Source organism: Lemur catta, chromosome 1 (assembly GCF_020740605.2).
Source record: "Lemur catta isolate mLemCat1 chromosome 1, mLemCat1.pri, whole genome shotgun sequence".
Taxonomy (NCBI): Eukaryota; Metazoa; Chordata; class Mammalia; order Primates; family Lemuridae; genus Lemur; species Lemur catta.
In genome coordinates, this window is record NC_059128.1 from 100,407,379 (window position 1) to 100,426,016 (window position 18,638).

An 18,638-nucleotide genomic window follows, 5' to 3' on the forward strand; every position below is an offset into this window, starting at 1 on the left:
GGTATGTGGAACTGTAGAGAAAGGATTGGGATATCAAGCGTGCAATCCTTGACTGTAGAAACTCTGCGTTTCCTGGGTGATGTTAGCAAACAGTGTCTGAATGTCATTCAGTCCAGCTAGGGAATCCTCTGTTTAGAGATTCCCTTGGATTATTTTACCTCAGAGCCCAGTATAACTCTTTTAGGCTCTGAATAGAACTGCAAACACCATCTTGGAATGATCCTGGAAGTGTCCTGAATGTCTGGGATCCTTCTGTTCTGAATCCAACCAGGCAGGGACAATGTCCTTGGAATACCTGCAAACCCATCCCTGCTGGTTCAGGTGGGAAAGAGGACCTACTTTTTCTTCTCAAGGGCAGGGATTAAGAGCCAGGAGGTGCAAAGGGTGGGTAGCAATGGTAGGGCAGATTCATTGTCTGACCTGGGATCAGGAACAGGAAGGATGTGAATGGCAAGCCTGCTCCCAGAGAGAAGCAATCAAATTGATAGTTTAATAACAAGCTGGAGAATATGATCTGCAGGAAAGGTTAGGGAACATTTAAAGGGCAGATGGAAAAAGTTTGACAGTCTCCTGAAGCAGTTTGATTTTTTTTTTTTAAGATGATAAGCTAGGGAAAATTCTAAACTCAGCTCTGCCACTAACCAGTTATGTGAATGTGGACAAATCATCTCATCTAATTATCTCACTGACAAAATGAGGCATTTTGACCAGAGGATTTTTCCAGCTCTAACATCTTCAGGGAAGCTAGAGAAAGAAAAGGACTGACATATACATGAAGCGAATGAGTCCATGTTAGGAGTGATCCCCTTCAGAGAACAAGTACTGAGGAAGATTTGCAATGTCTGGAGCTTTAATAACATGATAGGTGCCTACCATTCATTCAACAAACATTAACTGAGCACCTACTGTATACCAGGTATTGTAGACAGAGCAGTCGGTGAATAATAGCAGCTTGCTCCTGCTGCCCCTGTGGAGCTTCCAGGATCATCTGAGTTTGAGCAAATGATTCTAGAGACTTGCAAGCACATGCAGCTTCACTGTTCAATCATTTCTGATGAAGAGTGGGATTGGGTTTGCCAGAAATGGAGAGACTGGACTGCTGAACAATTGCAGGCGGGGATTGCATCAGTAACTTTTCTGATCTTCAGTTTCTTCATCTGCAAAAGAAAAAGCATCAACTAGATCCTCCCTGAAATTCCATTCAGCTCCAAAATTCTGATTTGGCTGCCCAGTTCTTAGGTGTTTTAGCTCAGCAACCCCATCTAGTGTCTCCGTGAATTTAGTAGAAAACATCCAGTGTACTAACCAGTGACTGAAAATTAGAGGCCACTAAGGAGACTCGATATAACTGAAGACAGGCTTCAGAATCACAATATACAGGTAAGAGCTTGATAGTGATTATAACTACACTCACATGATGTTTACTATGTGCCAGGAGCAGTTCTAAGTGGTTAGCATTCATTTGATTTTCATGACAAACCTGTGATAGAGGCACTAATAACATCCCTACTTTATAGATGAGGAAACAGGGCACAGGAAGGTAAAGGAACCTGTAAGCAAGTGGCAGAGCCAGAATTGAAGCCCAGGTAGTGGGCTACAAAGTCCATGCTCTTTTTCCATACTAGTGGTTAACTATACTTTCCCACCTCTAACTAAGTGTTATGGAACACTTACCATGTGCCAGGCACTGTTCTAAGGGTTTTGCATAATGTAACTCATTTAATCCTCTCAACAAAAATATGATGTAGGTACCAAAGTCACAATTTTACAAAGAAGCAGACTTAGGCCCAGAGAGATGAAGCATAACTAGTCTAAGATCATATAGCGGATAAGTGGGGGCGCCTAGATTCAAACTTCCGTATTCAGCCAGGGTGAAGGGAGCATCCAGGCTGTTGCCAAGTCCCTAGAATTTTTTCTTCCACTTTCATGTCACTGCTTCATTATTCTTCATACAGAAAGGGAGGATGCAAGCATCAAATGCCACACAGTTTGGCGTTTTTTTTGAGCTGATTATCTGCAGAGCAAACTCTTGAACATTCTGAAGCTGTTAATTCAATTAATGGAGAATGCAGGCTTGTGCGCATTTTCTTGTTCTCTCCTGCTTCCCATTTTGGAGCAATTGTGCCAGATAGATAATGAAGACATTAAGTGCCACAACAGGTTTACAAGCTCTCCTTTAGGGATCCTACATCATGGTTTCAACTATCACTTTTATGTAAATGCCTCCACAGACTCCATCTCTGTGCCTCACCACTCAAATTGCCTGAGAAACACATCTGCTTTTCTATTCCATTATCCTCTCCAACTCAACGTTAGTATTCATTTAGCAGATACTTATAAGCCTTTACTATGTGTGAAGAACATATGGAAACTGCTTAGGTCCTTCGAGCAGTGCCTGGCACATAGGAATACTAGTGAGAGTTAGCCTTCGCCTTCAGGTTGTACAGAGTCCATGAGGGAGATTGGTGAAAAGTTATTTACAACACAAGGTGATAAATGAATGCTATGATGGGCTAAGCATGACATGTTTCAGTAGTATGCAATGACATTTCATCCAGTCTTAAGAGAGGGAAATGGATAGGGTCAGGGTGGGTTTCTCAGACCCTATTGTGTCTACTAATGATACTGCCATTTTTTGTTACCCACGCTGGAAAACTCAGTCACTGTTTACTCATTCCTTGTTCACAAATCCAGTGTCTAAATTAATCATAATGTCCAGTCAATTCTTCCTTCTCAATAGTGCCTCCATTTTTTTTTTTCTTTCCTCACTCTAGGTCAATTTTTTATCTTCACAAGCCAGGACTATTACAAAAGCATGTCATGTCATCTTAACTCTGACAAATTCTCTCCTTTCCAATTCTTCCTGCACTATGCTCCAGAGTCATTTGCCTAACATACTTTCCTGCTCAAAAATCTCAAAAGTTCATTCAATGCCCACAGCTTAAAGACTGATCTCCTTGTTCTGGCAACATTCTGACCTTCTGTCTGAATCTCTCAGAACTCCCTTGAAATTTCTGCCTTCAATCTAATCATGCCACTGTCCTTCTAGCTCACTCATCCTTTGCCTTTTATGCATTCATGCCTGGGTTGACTTTTTATTTGCCTTCAGTTCTTTTTTCTTTTGTTTTTGTTTACTTGTTTTCAAAGCATATTTTATATCCTATCTCTCCTTAAAGGGCCATTACAATTTTAACTATTTGGTGAAGCCTACCTTAAAAAAGTGTAGAATTTATTGTTTGAACTAGTCATTTGGGCAATTGGTTATGTATTGCCTTTTCTTTAATCAACTTTATATAGTTATAATTTACATACAACTACAATGTATATATCAATGTGTGATCCTCGTCATATCAGGATATAAAACATTCCATCATCCCCAAACGTTTTCTTATGTACTTTTGCAGAGAGTGTTTCCCTGCCCCAGTCTTAGGCAACCACTGATTTTCTGTTACTATAGATAAGATTTCTCTTCTCTAGAATTTTATACAAATGGAATTGTAGAATATGTACTTTTATTTGAGTGAATTTTTTTACTTACCATAATGTTTTCAAAATTCATCCATGTAGTTATGTATACGTTTGTTCTATTTTATATCCAAGGGAATTTTGTTGTATGGATATAAACAATTTGCTTATCAACTCTCCTGTTGGTGGACAGTTGTTTTCAGGTTTTGGAACCTATGAGCATTTGTGTAAAAGTGTTTGTGTAGACATATATTTTCTCTTGGGCAAATACCTAGGAGTGGGATTGCTTGATTTAATGATATGGGTATGTTATTTTTACCGAAGTTTGCCAAACTGTTTTCCAAAGTGGTTGTAACATTTTATGTTCCCACCAGCAATGTATAAAAGTTCTAATTGCTCTTTCTCTCTCCGATACTTAGTTATTTTAAATCCTTTGCTTTTTCCATGTTGTAAATGAAGTTATTTCACTTTCCAATTGTTCATCATATAGAAATAAAGTTGATTTTTGTATGTTGACCTTGCTAAATCCACTTACTGGTTCTAGTAGGCTTTTTTTTTTTTTTTTTTTACATTTCTTAGGTGTTTCTATGTACATGATCATATCACCTATAAAAAGAGACTTTATTTCTTCCTTTGAACACTGATGCATTTTCTTTTCCTTCCTTCCTTCTTTCCTTTTTTTTTTTTTCTCCATTATTGCACTGACTAGGATCTTCAATATGTTGAATGGAAGTATTCAAGAGTCAACATCCTTACCTTGTTCCTGGTCTCAGGGATAAAGCTTTCAAGGGAACATTAACTGTAATATTATTGGTATATACTTCATGGTTGCTATTAGGTCAAGTAAATTCCTTTCTATTCTTAGTTTGCTGGTAAGTTTTATCACGCATGGATGTTGACTTTTGTAAAATGTTCTTTCAAAATCTAATGACACGGAATGATTTTTCTACTTTATTCTCAATGTGGTGTATTACATTGATTGGTTTTTGAATGTGAAATCAATCTTGTAATGCTGAGCTAAACTGTACTTGGATGTGATATATTACTTCTATAATATATTCCAGGATGTTTGCTTTCACATCTATGTTCACAGGGATATTGGCTTGCAATCTCTTTTCTTAAAATGTCTTTGCCTAGTTTTGGTAATAGGGTAATGCTGAACTCATCAAAGTGTTCCCTAGTCCTTTTTTCTTGAAAGAGCTTGTGTAAGATCTTTCTTATATGTTTAATCAAATATATAAGTGAAGTCATCTGGGCCTAGAGTTTTCTTTGTGGAAAGGATTACAATTGCAAATTCAATCCCTTTAATAGAAATAGGACTACTCAGATTTTCTGTTTCTTCTTGTGCCAATTTTGATAGCTTATCTGTTTTCAGTTTTAGAATTTCCATTTGGTTCTTTTCTTTGGTTTCAGTTTCTTTGCTGAGATTCCTCCCATCTCTTCATTCATTATTACTCTATTTTCCTCTTGGAACGTATTTATAACAGCTGCTTTCAAGTTCTTATCTGCTAACTCCAACTTCTGGTCCTCTTGGGGTCAGTTTCTATTGATTCTTTTTTGTCATGATTACAGGTCACACTTTCCAATTTCTGCACATGACTAATAATTTTAAATTATATACTAGACATTTTGGATGACAAATTCTGCTATCTTCTTCCAAAGCAGCTGAATTTTGTTCCAACAGCTGGACTCAAACTCCAAACTTCATTTCCACTGAGATGGGTAGTGGCTAAGCTAATGCTTCCAGCTGTTGCTTTATGTTGGTCCCCCTGTGGTCACAACACAGGCATCACTCAGTGATTAGTCAGAGATAGGGTGGAGTATATAAGCAGATTTTGGGCCCTGTCCCCTCTGGCTTACTCTTTTCCGTGACTTGCCCCATCACCTTTCACTCTGGAAGCCCTGAATTCTTACCACTGATTCCTCAGACCAGTAAGACTGAAGCTTTCCAGAATCCCAGTAGATGAATATTTTCGACTGAATAAACTTTACATTCACATACTCGATGTGACTCTCTTCTCTCACCTAAAGTACAATCATTCTTCATGTGTATCCAACTAAGTTTAAGAAATAAATATTGGCAAATAATTAAACCATCAGAATACATTTAAAATAGAATTTAAGCCTAAAATAAATTAAAAATTCCTGATTGTAGCCTCTAATACCTTAGCATGGTCTGGTCCTACATATCACTTCAATATTATAATTCCCTGACTATTTCATTGTCTCCAGCCACCCTAGTCTTCTTGCTGTTGCTCAAACATACCAGAGCACTTGCTGTACCTATCATATGGAATGCTCTTTCCTCCGATCATTACATGGTTGTTCCTTCTGATCATCCAGGTCTCTGATCATATACTCTCCTCACAGAGGCCTATTCTGATTACCCTACCTAAAAGAGCTCCTCAAACCAGGTGTGGTGGTTCATGTCTGTAATCCCAGCACTTTGGCAGACTGAGGCAGGAGGATCACTGAGGCCAGGAGTTCAAGACCAGCCTGGGCAACATAGCAAGACCCTCATCTCTAAAATAAAAATAGGCTGGATGCAGTGGCTCACGCTTGTAATCCTAGCACTCTGGGAGGCCGAGGTGGGAGGATTGTTTGAGGTCAGGAGTTCAAGACCAGCCTGAGCAAGAGCAAGATCCCATCTCTACTAAAAATAGAAAAAATTAGGCAGGCAACTAAAAATAGAAAAAAAAATTAGCCGGGTGTGGTGGCATGCACCTGTTGTCCCAGCTACTCAGGAGGCTGAGGCAGGAGGATTGCTTGAGCCCAGGAGTTTGAGGTTGCTGTGAGCTAGGCTGATGCCACGGCACTCTAGCCTGGACAACAGAGTGAGACTTTGTCTCAAAAAAAATAAAATAAAATAAAATAAAAATTAAAAAAATAAAAATAAGTAAGTAAAAGAGCTCTTCAGCAAACTTCTCCTTCCACCCCAATTATGCTTGAACATGTTATGCTACTCTATTTTCTTCAAAGCACTAATCACTATCTGAAATTATTCATTCATTTCCTTGTTTATTACCTGGCTCCCCTACTAAAAGGTAAGTGTCAAGAGGGCAGAATCTTTGTCTGTCTTGTCACCAGTGTATCCTTAGTGTCTAGAACAGTTGTCCGGCACAGAGTAGATGCTTAATAAGTACTTATTGAATAAATAAATGAAGAATGATATGGGGAATGTTGAGGTAAATCTAACTTTTTCCCTATCAACTGGCAACAAAATATATGAAGATAATTAAAAATATTTATGCAAATATTAAATGGTATTATAGAAACTATAAATTCCTTACATGTCATTTAAAATAAAACCAGTATTTCATTTCACTGTATATGGCAGTGAAACATTACATAATATATTGTAAAATCATGTGAATCAACAAACCAAGTATAAATTCTTAATTGGTGGGAGAAAAAAACTAAGTGCATAGCAGAAAAGTACTCATATGGCTGTCAAAGTTGTTTAACATGTAGAAATGAAGTAGACTCATAGGAGTGAAATTTGGGGATGAATGGACATGTAACATTCATAACGGTTCGAATGAAGGAGATGGGTTGTTTCTAAGCTCAAAGCACAATAGGTACTTATTGACAATATTTAGCTTCAGAAGATCTATATGCTTAACTTTAAAACATAATGCTCTCTTAAAACATAAAATAGTCATCTCAAATTCAAGCCAAAGCAGCAAGAACAATAATAATAATAATAATGCTATGTGTTACACAAGCATTGTTCAGGCTCACAACTCCTATACTTTATGATTCTTTTCCTTAAAATTAAAATTACACTACTCAAATGAACTCAGACATAAAATTATCTTTAGAAGACAATCACTTTGGTGTATTATTTAAACCTTCTAGGATAAAATGCATGCAGGTTCTTCTAATCATGCAGAACTAACAGGACATGTGAGGTATAAAATGGATATTTACTTTTATTATACTCAACAGAAGATCAGAGTTATAATAAGTTTCTCAGAAACTATTTTAACAATTAACTTCATGGTACAAGACTGCCATAGAAATTTTCCTGGTGAATGGCAGATGGGCAGCTAATTTTGCATACTTATTTCCCACATGTAGAATTCAACAGAGAGGTGCTGATAAAAGAAAAACCATCTCCTACAATGGGAATGAATATGTTAGAAATGTAATACTTTTTTTTTGCATGATGTTAATAATTCCACTCTAAATTAATCAAGATAACTAATTTGTTGCAGTAGGAACTGAGGCAAATAGATTTCGTTAACAAAGTAATCTAAGTATGTGAAACTCTATCTCTAAACTGATTCCCTTTGAAAATTTTCTGTAAGAGCTTTACCTTCACCAGAAATGTTTACAGGGACTGATCCATAAATCTCATAGTATTACAAATGGACAAACAAATAAATAACATATCTTCACTCCCAAATCATTTAAAGCTATCAGGCTTGGCTGTGCTCACTGTCATTGCTCTTTACCTTCAAATTATTTAGAAGAATAGTGACATTCTAACTGGTGAATGTCAAAGAAGTCCCATAGAAGCATTGCTTCTCAACTAAGCTTAAATATTCAATGCTTACTTTTGATCACGAAATGTTGTTGCTACTATGATTTTGTTTTATAACCTGATTTCCATCAAAGAGGTAAAAAGAAAAAAAAAGGTGAAAGTAAGTGGGTAAGGAGGTTTGTGGACAGGGATTACTTTCATTATCTTGGCAAGTAGGCAAATTTTTGCCTTAGAGCTAAACAAATTTTGCTGATACTCAACTGTCAAATTATCCTGAAGTGAAATATTTATAATAGCAAAGAGATAATTACGTAAGTAAAGATTTCAAAATCTATAGCACATCAAAGCATTTGATGTTGTGTTTTTAACATGTCTCTTCTTTCACCTGTACAGCTATATAAGACAAATCACTCTGCTCACTCTTGATATCCCAGTCTGTATCTGTTTCTGAATCACTGGAGTCAATGTCAAAGAGAGAGGAAGTTCTAGACCACAATTCATCTGTCTGAGTAGTTGCATTACACAGTCGTTTTCCTAACACTTTCACTTTGGCCTGAATACCTGAAAGAGAATAAGCACAAATACCTATGAGTTAGGCTTTGCTTTTCATATATCTTTAATATACAAAAGATCAGTTCAATTGATCGATCAACTGAAGAGTCAAAACATACCCACACTACGGTGAGGGGGCCTTTTCAGAGAAATTTGTGTACTTTTATGCACTGGGCCTTCTTCACAGTGAGTAGGTACTGAAGTGACATCATTAGGTACATTACCAGCATGGACTTGTGTTTGTATAACTTCATTTTCACATGCAATCTAAAAATATAAATCAGAGGAGAATTACGTACAAGGTAAGTCTACTTTATAGAGTTTCATCTTTCAAAAGTTACAAGTAGTAAGAGTATATAGCTAGTACTTTTCAAGGTCATATATTAGTAAGGCTGAAATTCCAACCTAGGCAAGCTGGATCCATAGTGCAAGGTTCTATGAACTCTGCCACATTGTTCTTTACTACTTATAAATCATAAATTCTAGTCAAGCAGAAATATATAGGTTATCTGCTTACAACTAACTCATTTTTTCCCCTTAAATCAATGGCTAGAAGAGATAATACTACTAGTTTTAAATTACTGGATATCTTAGCAGCAATATTATTCTAGAAAACCTAATCATCAATCCTTTATACTTTATGGAGAGCTACTTTAGTAAGATAATATGAGTGGCTGTAATACTTTCCTGAGAAAAATTACACTGCGAAATGGAAATTCTGATTTGTGGGGTAATAAGGGTAAGAAGTAGAAAGGAGGAGGGTTGAAAGTGACATAAGACTGGGTACCTAGAGATTATGTGGAAGAGGCTAAAAGATACCTAGAAAAGGTAAGAGGGCCTAAGGGAAGAGAAAATAAGAAGCGATAGAGAAAAATTAAAGTGTTCAGCAATTTTACCTACAGCTGTGGTAGTAGCAACTGCCTTCAGACCACTGAAAAAATATTTAGTAGGCATCTTTGGTTGCTGTATCATGGGCTATTAAAGAAACTTTGTGAAGAAATTCTTGTGAAGAGTCCCTTTGCAACATGAATAATTATACCTAACATTATTGAGGTTTTAAATAAAAATTTAAAGGGCTTATCTTTATTTGTTTTTACAAAATCATGACCAATTTTTACTAGCCACATCTACTTCTAAGCCAAGCATTATAAAAGTCCAGAATAAGTACATACTTCTTTACAAAAAAAGATGTATCTCTGATAAAATGGAGTTTTAGGAATTTAATCAGGGTTTAAAAAATAACTTTTGTTCCCTTTATAACAGTATATTTTTCACTATGAAAAATTTCCACCATACAGAGAAGCAAAAAGAAACTAACATAATTTCAAAATTATCATAATTTAATAATCTATAACTAAAAATTTACATTTTAATCTATAACTAAAAATTTATATTTTAATGTGTTTGTCTTTGTAGTTTATAAAAATTGGGAGTATACAGTATGTTTTATAACCTAGTTTCCTCCCTTAACATATGTTTCTATGTTATTAAATATTCTGCATATTAATTTTTATGGCTGCATAGGAATCTATTATACAGATACACTATAATTTAATTTTAAAAATCCATATTACTAGAAATATTTGAACATAAATCTTCTGTGTACATATCTGATTGCTTCTTCAGATTAAAAGCTTAGAAGCAGAATTTCCAGGTATGTATTAATCTGCTGGAACATGAGTCAAAAAAAAAAAAGCTAGAATGAGACAGAAAAAGACAAAAGGAAAATGCAAAATATAGAAAAGTTCATAAGAGACAGAGTGGATAAGATGAAAAGGTAAAATGGGGCAGAAGCAATACTTGAACAAATAAGAGCTAAGAATTTATCAAAATGGTATTAAGGCATGGTTTTACAAAAGTACTATGAACCCTTTTTATTTAGCAAAATAAAAACAAAGGAAACCAAACCTATACACATTACAGTAAAACTGGAAAACAAAGGGAAGAATATAAACGGCAACAGCTAGAGGGGAAAAAGATACATTCCCTTTAAAGGAGTAAACATAAGAGTTTAGTAATGAATGACTAAACTCTTGAGGACAAAGAAAGACTGAAAGTAAAAGGATGGAAAAAGATGTACTATGCAAACACTAACTTAAGAAAGCTGGTGTTGCTATATTAGCACTATATACCTAATAACATAGCTTCAAAATATATACCACAAAAATTGTTATAAGATTATATATGTAAATTCAAAATCACAGTGTAAGATTGTAACACAACTTTCTCCATAATTAATCAAATAAGTAGACAAAAATTCCGTAAGGATATAGGAAATTTAAACATGAGTAATAGACATATATGGAACACTGTATCCAACTGTATAACGTGCATTTAAGTACATATGGAACATTTAAAAAACTGACTATGTTGGGTCTAAGTCTCAACAAATTTCAAAAGATTAAGTCCATCTATTGTATTTTCTCTAGCAACAGCGTAATTGATCTAGAAATCTATTATAAAAATATAACTACAAAATGCCCATATGTCTGGAAACTTAAAACTATACTTCTAAATAACCCATGAATAAAATATACAATCACAATAGAAATTAGAAAATATTTTATACTAAATAATAATAAAAATGGGCCATATCTAAAACTTGTGGGATTCAGTAAAGCCATGCTTAGATGGGAATTTATAGTCTTCAATGCACATATTAATATAGAAAAATTAACTAGGCTTGATTAATTTAGATTGGGATTTTTAACATCACACACAAAAATATTCCACAAGATATTTCTAACATATCTCCATTTCAAGAGCCAGTTTCTCCTTGATCAACACCACTCTACTAAATTCTACATGTGGGAAATAAGCACGTGAAACTTAGCTGCCTCATCTACCACTTACCATGAAAATCCTTTAAATCAATGATTAACTTCTCAAGAAGTTAAAGAAAGAACAGGAAATAAAATTTTAAAAAGTAGAGAGAAGGGAATAATAATAGAAATAAAAGAAAAAAAATACCAGACAGAAGATCAACAAAGCAAAGTTTGTTCTCTGAAAAGACTAATAAAAATTGATAAGCCATCTGGTGAAGCTGTTCAAGAAGCAAAAATTACTACAGATCATACAGAATTTTAAAAACTAAAAGATTATCACAGTTTTGTATCAATATATTTAAAAATTTAGATGAAACAGAACTTTTTTAAAAATACAATATCTCAAAGAACTAAAAATAGAAATACCATTTGATTCAGCAATCCCACTACTAGGCATCTACCCAGAGGAAAAAAAGACATTCTATAATAAAGACATTTGCACTCGAATATTTATGGCAGCACAATTCACAATTGCAAAGATGTGGAAACAAACCATGTGCCCTTCAATACATGAGTGAATTAATAAAATGTGGTACCATGGACTACTACTCAACTAAAAAAAACCATGGTGAATTAGCACCTCTTATATTATCCTGGATAGAGCTTGAGGCCATCCTTAAAAGTGAGGTATCACAAGCATGGAAAAACAAGCACCACATGTACTCCCCATGAAATTGGTACTAACTGATCAATATTAAGGTGCTCACATGGTAGTAATACTCACTGGGTGCTGCTCAGTTGGGAGGGGGTGGGGGAGGTGGGCAAATTCACAACTAATGAATGTGGAGCGCACTGTATGGGGGAAGGTCATGCTTGTAGCCCTGGCTTGGGCAGGGCAAAACATTATATGTAACCAAAACGTTTATACCCCCATAATACTCTGAAATTTAAAAAAAATAAAATTTATCAAAATGGCTAAACATAGAAACAAAAACTGAAATTGAATCCACTATTAAAAATCTTTCCACAAGAAAAACTCCTGGACTAGGTGTCTTATCCATGAATTCTACCAATATTAATACCAAATTTATTAGTGAATACATAATGCCAATTTATATTAATATAAACATTTCCAGAGAATGAAAAAAGAAGGAACAATTCCAAATTGGTCGGCATAATCTTCATACCAAAATCTGAGAAAGGCATTTTAAGAAAGAAAACTATAGACAAATTTCACTCATGCACACAGATGTAAAAATCCTAAATAAAATATTAGCAAACCAAATTAAGCAATATAAAAAAGAATAAAACACTTTGACCAAATTTGGTGTATTTTAGCCATGTAAGTTTGATTCTATATTTCAAAACCAAGCAGTGTAACTCACTACATTGACAGAATAAAATATATGATCATTAATAGATTCAGAAACATCATTTCATAAAATTCAACATTTATGATTTGAACTAGGAGTAGAGAAGAACATTTCTTTTTATGACAGAGAGCAGCTACAAAAATAACTATAGTAAAAATCATACAAATGGAGAAATATTAAAGGTTTTCTGTCTGAAATTAGGAATGAGAAAAGGATTCCCCATCACCTCTTCTGTTCTCCATACTGCACTGGAAGTTCTAGCTAGTGTTATAGGAAAAGTAAGAAATAAAAGCATGAACATCAAAAACTCTTTTCAGATGATATTTTTGAAAATGTAGAAAATTCAAAAGAATTTATAAGTTATTGGAATTAATAAGTGAGTTTAACAAGGTTTCTGGATACACATTCAACAAAAAATCAATTTATCAACATATACTTATAGATTATAAAATTTAAAATACCATTTATAGTAGCAAAATCAAATACCTAGGAATAAATCTAATGAAAGATATACAAGACCTCTACATAGAATGCCATAAAATGTTTTTAAGAGAAATTTAAAAACTCAAACAAATGGGAGGATATGTTCATGAATTAGAAGAAACTGATATTGTCAATATGCCATTTCTTCCCACAATTCACTGATAAATTCAATGCTGTTCCAATCAAAGTCTCAGTAGGTAATTTGTGGAAATTGATGAACTAATTCTAAAATGTATATGGAATCTTAAAGAGCCCAAAACAGCCAAGATATTCATGAACATGAACAAGAGGAATTAATCAACTGAATATTCTTAATATAAGCCTAAGTAATTAAGACACTGTGATAATGATGCAAAGATAGGCAAATAGATAAAAGGAACATAATAAAATATGTGAAAACAGACTTATGCATATACGGACACTTGATTTATGACAAAATTGACACTACAGAGCAATGAGGATATAAAAGATGCTGAGTCAATAGGGTATGTATATGGGGAAAAATGAAACTTAACTCCTACCTTACACCATACACAAAATTAATTCTGAATAGATTGTAGATCTAAATGTAAAAAATAAAACAACAAAGTAGAATCTTTTAAGCATTAGGCATAAAAAGATTGGTAAACTGGACTACATCAGAATTAAGAACTTCAGTAGATCAAGAGACAAAGAGGCAGCCCACAGTGGGTGAAGATAAAACCATTTAACTGACAAAGAACAAGGTAGAATCTATCAAGAATTCTAAATCAACAAGAAAAAGATAACCCAACAGAAACAAAACAAAACAAAACAACGCAGGAAAACAGGCTAGCTTTAAACTGGCATGTCACCAAAGAGGTTATCCAAATGTCCAATTAACATTAGAAAAGGTGTTTCCTTACTAATTTCATTAGTAATCAGGGAATGCAAAGTAATAACACCACTATACACCCTGCAAATGGACTCAGATGTGAAAGACTAGCAATCTCAAGTGTGAGCAAGAATGTGGAACTATTTAAATCCTCACACGGCTGGTAGAAGTGTAAATTGGTACAAATATTTTAGAAAACTATTTGGTATTATCCACTAAAGTTTAATATAATACTATGACCCAACACTTCTACATATGTACCCTCAGAAATGTGTGCATGTGTGAACCAAAAGACATGTGCAATAAAGTTAATGGCAGTATTACTTACGATAGCCCCAAACCCATAACAACCCAAATGTTCAACAGTAGTAGATGGATAAGCAAATTTTGGTATATTCATGAGAATGGAATACTGTATAGTGATGAAAACTACTGTTACATGCAACAATATGGATGAATCTCACACATACAATGTTGAACAAAAGAAGCCAGACACAAAGAATGCCTACAGTATTATTACATTTATATGAAATACCACAAAAAGCAAAGTTGGTTACCTTTGAGGAGAGGGGAAGGGCTGGGGTTGGGATGATATAGGGACTCCTGGGGTGTTAGTAATGTTCTATTTCTTTGACCTGGATTGTGGTCATACATGTTCAGTTTGTGACCATGTAATGACTTTTCCACTTAAGATTAGTTCAATTTTCTGTATATTTGCTATACTTCAACTAAACAGTTCAAAAATTCAGTTGGATTTTTTTAGAGGGTGTAGAATTAACAGTTAAGGAAAACAATAATCATAGCTTTATGAGGCAAAATATCAGACAGGGCATAGTGGTCCTCAGAGCCCCTTTCATTCTGTGGAGGTGGGCTCTTCCAAAGATAGGAAACAGTCACACTTATATTTATCTATATATCGCGCGAAGTACCCAGAATAGCATCTGCAATAGCTCCTCAATAAATGTTGTAGAATGACTAGAAATTTGATTTTTAGTCATTTGGTCCTGGGATTGGGAAAAAAAACATTGAGTGGGCGAGGGAGTCAGAAGTGGCACAAGCAAACTTTCTTAGTAATGTTACTAATATTAGGCTGTACACTTATTGTCATCAACTCAAAATAAACTTTTTTTTACCCTATATACTTTTAAAGTGACTATCATTAGAACTCACACATAGTTTCCTACTAACTCAGCAAGTATACTAATGTAATATGGATTGTTAGGAATGTTGGCTGGATACATTTACTGGAAAATAGATTTGGCATCTATTCTGGATGTTTCCTAATGATTAGCCTTTGCTGTATTATAAAATCTTTGGTTGTTTCACTAGCCTGGTTTTTCTTTTCCCAATTTTTGATTAGGTGGTATAATTATGGGGAAGAAAAATAGTGTGTGTGGCACATGTTTAGTATTTATCTCTCTTACTACATTTTCATATTTATATATATAGATGTAATTTATATGTTTGGGCAAAGTTTGCATAGGTAGTGATGGTGGACAAATGGTTCAAGGAAAGGGTAGATGTCTTGACAGGTATACAGCTTGGTGAGAAGGAAAACTAGCAGAGAAAAATTCTATTATAATGCAAAAATTGTTCTTTTAGTCACGTCATTCCATCAAATATTTATTGAATTCCTTAAATTTGCAAAATATTGTTCTAGGCACTGGCAATACAATGGTGAAGAAGTCATATATGATCCCTGCTCCTAGGGAGCTTACATTCTAATGTGAGACAAGCATTAAGCAGACTACACAATTATTTCATGACAATTGTGATGAGTGCTGTTGAAGAATCTGTGCTATTGAAGCAAATGGAGTATATGAAGAATAAAAGTATGGAACTAGGGGATCAAAGGGAAAGATGTTTGAGCTGATTTTTAAAGGAAAAATACTTAATTGGTGATGACGTGGAATGGGACAGGCATAATTCCAAGGTATTACATGGAACAATTGAGCAAAGTCTTGTTGGTAGTTAGGAATATAGTGTGTCCAAGAACTGAAAAAACCAGCATGACTGGTGCACAGGGAGAAACAGGGACAGTGGCCTTGGATAGGGCTGATGTGGCACTCAAGGGACATGCAGGGACATGTTAATTGTGTTAATAATTTTTTCTTTATTCTAGTAATTGCAGGATGCTATTAAAGGGTCTTATGCACTCACCTCAATGGAGGAAGCAGGTTAGTATTATTGGATCTAGAGTAAGGATTACAGGCCCTTGAGGAATTTAATACTAACCTCCTGGATGATCTTCCTCATGCATAAATTGTGGCTTTGGACTAAATGAGCACTAAGGTTTCCTTCAGCTCTAAAATTCCATGAATACCTCTGTATATTCAAAGCCAAAATGTCAATTACAGGTCACTTGACTTGTTGGTGAACTCTTCCCACCTCTAGAAATAAACATCTTTTAGATCCAATTATGAGCCATAATTTAATCTATGTAATGGTGATAGGACTGAAGTTTGATTACCTCAAAGAAGGTCTGGAAGTCTTTAAAAAGGGAAGTGGGGAAGACGGTAGTAGTAACCAGATGCAAAATAAGTATAATTAATATTTATAAGGATTAGAAAAGCAGGCAGAGAGGGCAAGAAGGAAAAATTCAACTCACCAGGAACATTTAACTTACGGCAGCTAGTATCAAAAGGAAGCTTAGGGTTAGGGATTGTTTATTAGCAAGCCCCATCTTTACCTGTAGCTCCGCATTTCCTTCCCAACATCATTTTTGACATTTAAATTGACTTTTAATTTAAGCTTATGTAATACTCTGCAAACACAGTTTCAAGTACCCCAGTTCTTGAGATTTGCTCAAATTAAACCCTTTCTATTTAAAAATTCTGGAGAAGTGAAGGCAACTCAATACTCTTAAGGACAAGACTCTGTGTTTGCGTGGGTTTTGGGGGAGGAGCAGGGAGAGGGAATTGAGTCACTTAATTCCAAAGTGTTAATGCTAAATGGGACCTTGGAGATTACTTTTAAAGCAAACTCCTAATTTTGCAGGTGAGAAAACAGAAACCTTGGAGGTGAAGTGCCTTCCCCAAGGTGACACTAAGTGGAGGAGCCTAGCCACAGCCCAGGGGTCCTTCCATGACCCTCGGTGGACTCTTAGGTCTCTCTTTACCTGTGAAACCGCAGCCCTCTTCCCGGCCCGGAGGCGTGTACAGGAGATTGGACCCTGAGCAGCCCCAGAATGCCTGGCTGCCTGAAGCTTTCCACCCTTTTCCGGGCCGCCCGCTAGGTCTCCCTCTTCTTCCCCCTTAGGTGCTGGGGCGGGCACCCGGTGCAGGGTGGGCACGGCGCCCGCCACGAGCCTCAGGCGCTGGGAAAAGCGCAGGTTCTTCTGGATAACCGAAGAGACGTCAAAACAGGCCGGGGCGAAGTGGTCAGAACAGATGACGGAGCGGTCATTGCCCCCGTACCAGTCGGCGCGGCAGCCCTGCACAAAGCGGTCCCACAGCAGCCGCACGGCCCGATCTTTGGGGAAGCGGAACAGCGACTTCCCAGATTTGGTGGTGTTGCCGCAGTGGGCGGCCACGCAGCGGGCGGGCATGGCGGCCGCCTTCGATGATGGGGAGCCGGGGTCCGGGGCCCTCTGCACTCGTGCACGCTCCTCACGGCAGCCTCGGCGAGGCAAGTCCTCTCTTCACTTGTCGACTCCGGTTCGGGCCTGTTTCTTTCCCTACCTCTGGTCACCGGAAGTGTCGAACTGGGGCCCCAAGTGAGAGAGTTCTTTGATATCTTCCTCCTCTTCGTCCTTCCTGCAATGTTACCCCGAGAGCAGGTGAACACAGGCACTGGGATACAAATTTCCCGCGGGCCACGAGGAAGTGGGCCGTAAAGAGGAACGGACCGGAAGTCCGTTATCACAGCCACCGATGTGGCCAAGCCTCTTCCCGGTCTTATCCTCCTCCCAGTACTCCCGCTGTTTTTATGAGGCCGGGAAAATAGAACGAGGAAGTGCTGACGCACTAGACTCTCAAAACTACAACCAGAGGCTATAACGACTGTGTTGTCCTGTCGATTTGGGAGAGGACCACACCGGAAATGGTAGTTTCCATGGTAACCCTGAGCGGGTTGCCTGGGAGATGACCTCTTTCGGTCTCTGAATCTCTGCTGTAGCGTCACCTCGAAGGCAGATCTAACAGATCCTGGACTGTCTCCTGCCATGATTCCCGGGAAATACCGCTCTGTTTCTGGCCGGGCTACGAACAACGTAAGTTGGGCTTCCTACTTTCCCTTTCTTCCCATTGATATCGTCCTTTCTGACTGGCGCCTTTGTCCTAGGTGGTGGGCTGTATTATTGGGACCAGGACCGCTGGGTCTACTCAAGCTATTGTCTGACCGAGGGTTGGGGTTCGTGGGCTGGAACAAGCCACTTGGAGAGTATTTAATATTGTATGATGGGTATTAAAGTCTTGTCCGGGATCTGGGCTCCCCAGAAGGTGGAGCTGGTTTGCAATGGAAGGCTCAGGTTCATTTAAATTCCTTTACCCAGTCAATTCCTTTTTCTTTTCTTTTTTTAATTGAGAAAAGAATTTATCATTAGACACTCCTACCTCCTTCACCTGTCCCATTGAGATATTTATTTAGACCTGAAATGGCAAATGTCGAAAGCCTGAGGTACTAGAGGGTTAAATTGCTACCGACATTTTGGAAATTAAATC

General features: G+C 36.6%; 2 protein-coding genes across 5 annotated transcripts in view; one reads left to right on the forward strand and one right to left on the reverse strand.

The window, feature by feature from the left end:
• Window positions 1-801: 801 nt before the first annotated feature.
• Window positions 802-17,825, reverse strand: THAP10 (THAP domain containing 10). Of its 3 annotated transcripts, none has more exons than XM_045530958.1 (4): window positions 17,096-17,825; window positions 8,623-8,770; window positions 8,372-8,512; window positions 802-1,157 (listed from the first exon to the last, which is right to left on the reverse strand). In XM_045530958.1, exons 1-4 carry the CDS (start codon window positions 17,522-17,524, stop codon window positions 1,126-1,128), a joined length of 750 nt encoding a protein of 249 aa, XP_045386914.1. In that variant the 5' UTR covers window positions 17,525-17,825; the 3' UTR covers window positions 802-1,125. The 3 variants fall into 3 exon arrangements, with proteins under 3 accessions (XP_045386914.1, XP_045386919.1, XP_045386908.1); XM_045530963.1 differs by lacking the exon at window positions 802-1,157 and adding an exon at window positions 5,202-5,234; XM_045530952.1 differs by lacking the exon at window positions 802-1,157 and having other exon boundaries at window positions 7,230-8,512.
• The window catches only part of LRRC49 (leucine rich repeat containing 49), a 129,318-nt gene continuing 128,403 nt past the window's right edge, over window positions 17,724-18,638 (forward strand). The window contains exon 1 of one of the 2 annotated variants that reach the window (XM_045530934.1): window positions 17,724-18,187. In XM_045530934.1, the coding sequence (XP_045386890.1) occupies window positions 18,140-18,187 (48 nt within the window). In that variant the 5' untranslated portion in view covers window positions 17,724-18,139. The remainder of the gene's footprint in view (window positions 18,188-18,638) is intronic. The other variant, XM_045530942.1, reaches the window with a different exon arrangement.

Excerpts from the sequence above, each read along its gene's own strand:
- THAP10 (XM_045530952.1), bottom strand. The coding sequence starts at position 17,524 with ATGCCCGCCCGCTGCGTGGCCGCCCACTGCGGCAACACCACCAAATCT. Across the intron at positions 8,771-17,095 it reads AGAGGGCTGCGGTTTCACAG|ATTGCATGTGAAAATGAAGT; the intron begins GTAAAGAGAGAC and ends TTATATTTTTAG. Across the intron at positions 8,513-8,622 it reads GCCCCCTCACCGTAGTGTGG|GTATTCAGGCCAAAGTGAAA; the intron begins GTATGTTTTGAC and ends ATTCTCTTTCAG.